This window comes from Phaseolus vulgaris, chromosome 4 (genome assembly GCF_000499845.2).
Source record: "Phaseolus vulgaris cultivar G19833 chromosome 4, P. vulgaris v2.0, whole genome shotgun sequence".
NCBI classification, from domain to species: Eukaryota; Viridiplantae; Streptophyta; class Magnoliopsida; order Fabales; family Fabaceae; genus Phaseolus; species Phaseolus vulgaris.
In genome coordinates, this window is record NC_023756.2 from 43,849,744 (window position 1) to 43,858,496 (window position 8,753).

Here is an 8,753-nt window from a genome sequence, read left to right on the forward strand (position 1 = left end):
ATTTTTTATAAATTAATATTAGTCTGTATAAAAAAAAATTCTTATATAATTTTGAGATAAATTATTTCAAATTTTTTCCATTTTATTTTATTTTAGAAAACTATGATGGGTTCTTGAAGGTGTATTTTCACTTCTCTGCAAAAAAAATTGTGTTCTCCATGAGTGCTGCATGCTTCACGCTTGGCTAGTTAATTTTTGTTTTATTTTGTTTATTGGTGGCACGTGTTTGAAAAGGAAACAGCAACACCAACACCAACACCAACCAACCAGTGATTGAATTTGGTCACATTCTTATAGAGCTTCGAATTTGACAAAGGAAAAACCCCACAGAGAGAAAAAGAATTTCCTTGTGTGCCAAAACGATTGGCATATTAAAGGGCATTTATGTGACGATATTGTCCCCTGATGATGTGAGTTTGCAGTCAAATCCAAATCATTTTTCTTTTGTGAGTTCTCATTTTCTTCAAGGCCTTGTCTGTCTGTTCTCTGTGTGTGTTTTGTGTATGGCCACTGAACTACCTCAGTGTTCTCTGGGTGTGTTTTTGTGTTCTCAACAGAAACCGGAGTCGCTTTCTCTCTGCAGAAAGTGACAAGAGAGAGGGAGAGAGATAAAAGGGGAGAGAGTTTTTCAACCCCAAAAGACAAAACGGGTGATTACTTGAGAAAAAAGAGAGCCGTTGAGGCTTGGAAGAGAGCCATTCAGTTCCGGCCCTTTGGAATTGTATCATGGTTTGTCCCAATTATCGTTTCTTTGCTTTTTACTATGTTTTTGTCTAGGTTCTTTTTTTTTTTTTTTATGTTTTTGGAAATGACCCTGTTTGAGCTTTGAGTGTGTGTGATTAGATTGTTTGAAAATTTTGGGTTTTGAAATTGGGAGTGATGGTGGGGTGTGGTTCTTTTGCTGATTTCTTTGGTTCTTTGAAAAAAAAAAGTGATTTTTTTATGTGGGGATAGATGATCGGGCTTATGGGGTGGGTGGAATCTATATTAGGAAATCTTTGACTAATTTGGGTGTTCTTGTGCGTATCTATATTCTGAAACTTGGCCTAAATCTGGGGCGAGTTTTATGGCTAAGGATGCGGTAGTCCTTCTTTTTGATATTTTAGGTTGGGGATTTGTGGTTCAGTCAAATTTTACTTGTAGATTTTGTGTGGATGGTTCAGATAAGCCATGCTTTCAAGTTTGATTTTCTTTATTTTCTTTGTTCCTCTTCGTTTTCTTATTTATGTAGTTTTCAGTTATTGAGGTTGGCTTTGTATAGGCTTTAGTGAGGTTTTGGTTAAATTAGAAGAGGGTAATCTTTGTTATGACTGGTAGATAGAACACAAATCCCTTTGGGTTAATTTAATCGTTTCCTGGTTTTAATTTGGAGAAACCCAAGTTGAGGTTTCTCCTTTCCTGCACATATCTATGTGTGTGTGGAATTGCATTCTTTGTTCATTTTTGAATTTTGAATAGTTTTCTTTAGACTTCAACTTCGTTGTTCGTGAAAACCCAGAAAAGTGGAGGGGTTTCGAGTTTGCATGCATGTCCTATAGAATATGAACCAAAGGCTATCAGCAGCTAGGGGGAACAAAGGCTTCATTGTCTTTAATTGAATGTGCTTGCATAGATTGGATCAGCTAGAAGTTGAATTTGTTGGGTTTAGATGCCATCTGTTATTATGTTAGAATCAAGAAGGTGCATTCGAATATTGCGAAAACAAGGTTAGGAATTTTCTTGTCTGACATGGAATTTTCCAATGAAATTTGTTGACAGAAGTTAATAATTTTCTATATTGGCTTATTTGTTATGTTTGACATGCCACTTGGACCCTGGTTTAGTCCAAGACAGTTTTATTAATTAATTATCCTTCAGCATGTCGCAATTTCAATTTGCCGCGTCGAATTTCTGATTTTTAGCCATTGCATTTCTGATAATGCCTGTCCTATTTCGACCATTTTGATATGAATATTATCATTGCATCTTTTCTTGGATAGAAGTCCCATTTCTGTGTGGCCATCTTCTTTTCAGATTGAAAAAATATGGCTAATTTATTGTGTTTCAGCAATGTGGCTGCTGTTTTTATTAGTTACCCCCAGTCATTGTTTTGAATGGTGGTGTTGTGTCGGAATTTTTCCAACAGCCATTGGCAATTTGTGTAGGGAGAGTCACTATTATGGCTCCATAAACTGCATTGACATGTCCATATGGTGGAATTTGGGCCTTGCCCCATGTTCTGCCACACCATCATTTGATAACATTGACCCCAGCAGTTGTTTGTTACCTAAGAAGAGAAATTAGTTTTGGTAATATGCATATAAGGTTAGGCACACCAGGTTATATGGGTTTAGGGCTTTTAATGCTGCAGGTTTTTTCGGGAATTTTCTTTCTTACTCTGTTGCCAATGTTTCTATTAGGACATTCTCTACTAAATGGCTTGTTCTACCTTTCCAAGGCCAAATTTTTCTGCAAGCAATCCTTTTTTTGTTATTTTTGTTAGAAACATTGAATTAAATTGTTATTGAAAGAAATAGGCTTATAAAATAAGAACGTAAAGAAGCATGCCATTTTTTGTCTGTTTCTTTCACTAATGTTTTCCTCATGTTCTTATTTTTAGCTTGTAAGTTTCTTAAGTTACCATTATCTGTTTATAACTTAGATTGATCTCTAGATGATTTTTAGTTCACTGAGAATCATTACAAGTTGGTAATGCAAAGATTAAAAGTATTTAAACATCAATTATCTAGAGTAATATCTTGTTTATCTTTGTTTTGAAAATTGTAATTTATTTCTTCTCATTGTTTTCCTTTTCTTGTTGGCCAATCATTCTAATGTGGGCAGGCGAGGAAGATGCATTGTGCCCCTCAAGAGATAGGTAATGATAGTCCAAAAGTTTCAGAAGCAAGAAAGGATTCCTTATCAACAATATATCAACAGCAAAATAATTCTCATCTTTAGAGGTGACTATAAATTTCAGTCCTGTTTTCCAAGATTTTTTAATTATAGTTTGGAAAGGTAGTTGATCCTTACCTCCATTTTTTTTTCCTTTAAATTGAATTCTTTTATTCAGGGTTGTCAAGAATCTTCTCTTTCCAGGATTAACTCTGATAGTAGGTAAAATATTTTTGTGTGACTAGCATTTCTTTCATTATCTTTTGTTCTTATGGTAATATGATTCTATGATTAATTTACGTCTTTCTTTGGTATTGTCATTTGGTCTCCATGTAAAGGAGTTGCTCACTCTATTCTACGTTTTTGCATTATTCTTGTATTACCTAATTTTTTTTATCTTGTCAACGGAGGAAATGGGGTTGGAAAAGATTGTTGCGTAGATGTATATCTGTGACAAAAAATTCCATGAGGTTGTCTGGTCTTTCTTTGCAATGAATGAGGGTTATAGAAGACACAAAGAGACCATAACACCCTTATTTGGAATAGCTATTACAATTTTTTTAATTTCTTCATAAAGTTGATGGCTAGTAATGGCTACATGATTCCATTTTCAAAAGTTTTGCCATTGTTTTATTGCTCCTTACTCTTTTATTTTTTATTTATGTATTCTTGGAAGTGATTTATGGTTAAGTTCTTCCCATTATTGACCAGGTGTGCCATTATTTCGTTCAACTTTGAGCCTGATGGAACCTGGAGAATTGTTGCCCTACCAGGGCAGTGTCTCAATTACATTAACTTAGCTTCTGGTGTAAATATGGATGGTGTGCAGCTGCTTGTCTCTCCACCGATTAATAGGTTGAAGATTGATCAATGTAAGGGCCCTAGAATGCCTCTTCCTTCCTATGCTTATTCTGCTAAATCATGTACAAAAAAAGGCTTTACTAGTTCAAATGTGCTTCGTCGATGTCAAAACAAGATTGCCAACAGAGCTTCTAAACTGAATGAATTACCTGACAATTCGAGTTCTCAGAGCTCATTAGTCTGCAGCACTGGTTTGTTCCCTGATAGTTCTGCAGAAGTTAATTCATCCAATAAGCATGCAAGTAAATCCAAGGAAGACGATAAGTCTTTGAAGAAAAACTCAAGAAAACGTGCAAGAAAGAAATTTAGACGGAATAAGAAGAAGTCAAGTGACAGTGGCTCTACTGAACTCGAAGTTCTTACCGAGGAATATGTCAGTGCAAGTTTGACTTCTGAAACCTGCAGCAGCATTGTTGGGGATAAGGAGGGCACGGCAGAATTTTCAACTTCTGATGATAGATTAATAAAATCTGATTGTGACAGAAATGAGATGAATGACAACATCAAAGTTATGGAAGCACCTAACAATAGTAACTCTTATCTTGATCAGGCAGCGATGTCAAAAGATTCTTCACCTATTATTCCAAGTTCTGCAGGAGAATGTGCCACATTTGAATCCAAGAATCAGCTTAAAGGTAGGGGCCCTGAGGCAGTCATTGATAGAGAAATAAAGAACATCCAACATGCTCAGCCATGCAGTTTTAATGATATACAAGACACTTTAGTGATTGATTCAGTTTCAGTTGGTTCCAGAAGTGATGGAAGTATAAATGCAGATGATATAGGAAAACAGTCCAACAAGGCAAATTGCACAACCATTTCAGATTCGCAAGACGGATATTTTCTTTGTCAAAACCTGACGAATGATATTCACAATAACTGTGAACATATGGAAGGGGTTATGCACAGTGGTCAAAATTGCATCAGTAATGATAAGAGAGTTAAGCAGAAGAGAACAATGTCAAACAGTTCAGGTTTAAACAAATTTGGGGGCGTTGGAATTTTGCACAGTCGAAAAGGGAAGGAAAACAGTCATTCTGTGTGGCAAAAGGTTCAGAAAAATAGTTCTGATGGATGTGGCAGTGATTTGAAGAAAGTAAACACTACTTTGTCACAACTTGCTTCCATTGTGGAAAAGGATCCCTCGGTTATCAAAGAATGTAATTCTGTTGGTGTACATGGTGTATCAAAAACTGAGGATAAGAAACAAATGAAAAATAAAATTGGTAAGAAATCAAAAGGTAAAATGGACTTGGTGTCAAAAAAGGGACAGAGCAATTATTCTAGGAAGAATTTGCATTTTAACAGGTCTTTGTCAAATGATCATGGGAAGGTTGGTGTTCAACAGAATGATATGTTGCATATCTCATCTCAGGAATTTGATCAGCATGGATTGATCAATGATTCTGGATTGAATTCTGATGTTCACTGCTTGCGGGACGGGGTCCAGACCGTTGGAGTTGAACAGGTAACATCTGAACAAATTCACAGTGCAGAATTTCATCTGGAGGAGTCAAATCCACAAAATAGTGCCTGCCATACTGTTGTAAAAACAAAAAAGGAAAGTATAGATAGTCAGGATAGCTCATTAGTAATGCCAAGTGAGAATGTCAATCAATCAAATATGTCTGTGGAGCTGTCTCCAGCGTCTTGCGATCTTGAAGGTGATGAGGTTGGTCAAACAGAGAAAGAAGTTTCTTCTGCAGATTGCAATGCACAAAACCAGTGCTCTGGAACTACCTTATGGAAATGGATACCAGTTGGGAAAAAAGATACAGGGCTGGAAAAATCTGAATCAAATATTTTACCACCGGATTATTTTGATGCATCCTCTAGTAACAATTTTAACTATGAAAGTAGTGTTGAACCAGAAGTGGTCTCTTCTGAAAGTAAGGATTCTTCACTAAATGCAAGCAGAACATCAAATGGCCAGAGTTACAACAATGTGTGCTGTCTAGGTGAGGGTGAGAACCATAAATTGGGTGGGCAGGTTGCATTTACATTGACACAGCATAGGGACAAGCAAGAAGTTTCTAATCACATGTTTTATGAAAGCAAAAATCAAGAAATGTTAGAAAAGGATTCTTACAGAATATCTCAAGCTGTGAATGATGCATGTAGGGCACAACTAGCTTGTGAAGCGGTGCACATGGCTACAGGTGGCCCAGTTGCAGAGTTTGAAAGACTACTTCATTTTGGTAGTCCTGTGATTTGTAAATCACTTGATTCAATCAGTTGTTCAACCTGTTCACACAACCATGCTGGTGCTGTCTCACTCTGCAGACATGAGATCCCTAACCTACCTTTGGGATGCCTGTGGCAGTGGTATGAGAAACATGGGAGCTATGGATTAGAGATAAGTGCTCAGGATCATGAAAATCCGAAGAGACAAGGAGGTGTTGGTGATTTTCCATTCCGGGCGTATTTTGTCCCTTCTTTATCAGCAGTTCAGCTGTTTAAGAACCATGAAAATCAATGTGTAAATAGCGGTGAAAATCTTTCAACTTGTGAAGTTTCAGAGGCATGCGAAATGATTGATATTTCAGAAAACTCATCTACTGCCAGTCAACAATCAATATTTTCTGTTCTCTTTCCTCAGCCTCGCAATCAGGATGCAAGCATTGAAACACCAAAGGAGACAGCTTCTATCAGCAATAGATCTATTCCGTCTATCAACTCAATGTGCTCTGGTGATTTAGAACTTCTTTTTGAATATTTTGAATTTGAGCAACCTCAACAAAGACAGCCTCTGTATGAGAAGTAAGATTGTTCTCCTTTATCATCAGAACATAATGGTTTTCAGTGTATCTATCTGTCTTCAATTTTCTGGAATAGTTGGTCCTTTCCATTTGTTTGTTCCTTGACAGATTATATTATACTGAGTAATTTAAATAAGACCATCAACAAAATTTATGTCATTATACTCTGGCAATTAGGAACATGAGGTTTTCATCTTTTTCTTGTCCATAGAGTAATAGATGTTTTGCTGCTATAAGAAACTGGTTTGGTGGTTCAACACATGGTTAATTTGATTTGGATCTTCTTTCAGGATACAAGAACTTGTTAGAGGAAATATACCAATCCAGTCTTCAACATATGGGGACCCAACAAAACTGGATTCAATAAACCTGCGAGATCTTCACCCTAGATCTTGGTAAGTGATCTACATGTCAACTATATTCCACGTGCAAAAGAAAATGTGATTGTATCTGCCTTAAGATCAGATAATCCGAAGTGAGTTTTTTCTTGACTTAATTTTAAGTGATGTTTCAAATGGTAGCGCTAAGACCACCTGAATTGCAGGTTCTCAGTTGCATGGTATCCTATTTACCGCATACCAGATGGCAACTTTCGTGCATCTTTTTTGACTTACCATTCACTTGGGCATTTGGTTCGTAGAAGAACAGGTTCAGATTTGTCAACAACAGGTTCTTGCATAGTATCCCCAGCTGTAGGTCTTCAAAGCTACAATGTCCAGGTATGAATTATCTTGCATCTTATTCTTCCAAGCATTGAAATGAACCTTTCAGGTTGTTCAAGCAAAAAATTTTCCGGATGAGTCCATTGCAAATAATATTTTAGGACACATTTACAGTTATTCTGTTTGTGTGGCTGATTTCAAGATAATTAGAGCTTTCATTGGCATAATCAATCATGTAAACCACAGTTTATTTGGAAGCAATCTTTCCAAGGGTGGAGAAGTTATTTACATTAGGAACATTATTGTAAGATGTAGGAAGTATGTTGTTGAATGGACTTGTTCAAAATATACTTAGTTTGTGTACTATGATTGTGGTTATGTTTGGATAATTTTTTTAATAGAAACTTATAGGAAAAGAAAAATAACAAGATAAAATGAATCAAGCTGCTTCCATAAGCATAAATGAATTTTCAAAACTTTTGATATGTAATATTTAGCACTTGATGTGTGATATGAACACAGGGAGAATGCTGGTTCAAGCTGAAGAACTCTGCAGTAGCAGCAGCAGAAATGGTGGCCTTAGACGCTTCTTTAGTTCTGAGAGAACGTTTGAAGACACTTGAGGAAACAGCATCTCTGATGGCAAGAGCTGTGGTGAACAAGGGGAAGCTAACATGTACAAACAGACATCCAGATTATGAGTTTTTCTTGTCTAGGCGACGGTATTGACACCTAAGTTTTCTCCAAAAATAATCATGAGTAGTAGACCAGCTAGTTACAACTTACAAATGATTTTGGCTACATTCATCTTATAGGATATTACTTCAAATAGGATCTAAGAATTGTTGATGGTGTTGCATGAGTCTTTTATGTCCTAGTTCCTCAACATAAATTCCTTTGTACATACATAGCTTTCTGCAGTACCATTTTTGTCTCCTCACTTTCGATTTTGCTTCTTGTTAGACACTGCAAGAAACACTTGTATCGATTATGTGAGAGATTATTTGCAGTTATTCTGTATTTTTCCTCCCTGTAGTTCAGTTCATCATTCTTGTTTTTCATACCTTCATCTTATTACTGAATGCTGCGTTCATACAATATTACTTTTTGTTGCATTAATGTGTAGATTACTTCATAACATCCACAAAACTATTTGTCATTTGAATTCACTTTGCATCTTTTGTAATAAAATTTTAAGGTTTTTCATCAAAGTGTGTCATCCTCACAAAATTCTTAACTCTTAGCTTATTTCCTTGTAAACATTTTAATACCATTTAGTCTCTCTTTTAGCTCGTATATTCTGTTTATTGAAGCTAAATATCATAATTTGCTATAAAAATATTAGCAGGAATGCTTTTCCAATTTTGTATATGTTTTTTTAATTCAAGATAGTATTGTTATTTTTTTCAAATAATGGTATCATTTATATACAATTAGGAATATTTTTATATTATTAATTATACTAGAATTTTCAAATACCCATTTATCTTTTTTTATTTAAATTATTAGTGCACTCAATTAATTAAATACATATTTTACAGCTATACATCGACCTTCTATATAAAATCTATCTATATCTACTATTTTTCAGTGCAAC

At 35.6% G+C, this 8,753-nt stretch overlaps 1 protein-coding gene across 4 annotated transcripts; it reads left to right on the forward strand.

The window, feature by feature from the left end:
- Positions 1-260: 260 nt before the first annotated feature.
- On the forward strand, positions 261-8,217 carry LOC137837831 (probable GPI-anchored adhesin-like protein PGA55). Of its 4 annotated transcripts, XM_068646977.1 has the most exons (8): positions 276-446; positions 558-729; positions 2,824-2,942; positions 3,053-3,096; positions 3,586-6,495; positions 6,785-6,889; positions 7,039-7,213; positions 7,679-8,217. In XM_068646977.1, the coding sequence occupies exons 5-8, from the start codon at positions 3,689-3,691 to the stop codon at positions 7,883-7,885; spliced, it is 3,294 nt and encodes a 1,097-aa protein (XP_068503078.1). In that variant the 5' UTR covers positions 276-446; positions 558-729; positions 2,824-2,942; positions 3,053-3,096; positions 3,586-3,688; the 3' UTR covers positions 7,886-8,217. The 4 variants fall into 4 exon arrangements, 3 of the variants coding, with proteins under 3 accessions (XP_068503079.1, XP_068503078.1, XP_068503080.1); XR_011085519.1 differs by lacking the exon at positions 558-729 and having other exon boundaries at positions 261-410; positions 6,785-6,969; XM_068646978.1 differs by lacking the exon at positions 558-729 and having other exon boundaries at positions 261-410.
- Positions 8,218-8,753: the final 536 nt, after the last annotated feature.

Excerpts from the sequence above, each read along its gene's own strand:
- LOC137837831 (XM_068646978.1), top strand. The coding sequence starts at position 3,689 with ATGGATGGTGTGCAGCTGCTTGTCTCTCCACCGATTAATAGGTTGAAG. Across the intron at positions 6,890-7,038 it reads GATCTTCACCCTAGATCTTG|GTTCTCAGTTGCATGGTATC; the intron begins GTAAGTGATCTA and ends CCTGAATTGCAG. Across the intron at positions 7,214-7,678 it reads TTCAAAGCTACAATGTCCAG|GGAGAATGCTGGTTCAAGCT; the intron begins GTATGAATTATC and ends ATATGAACACAG.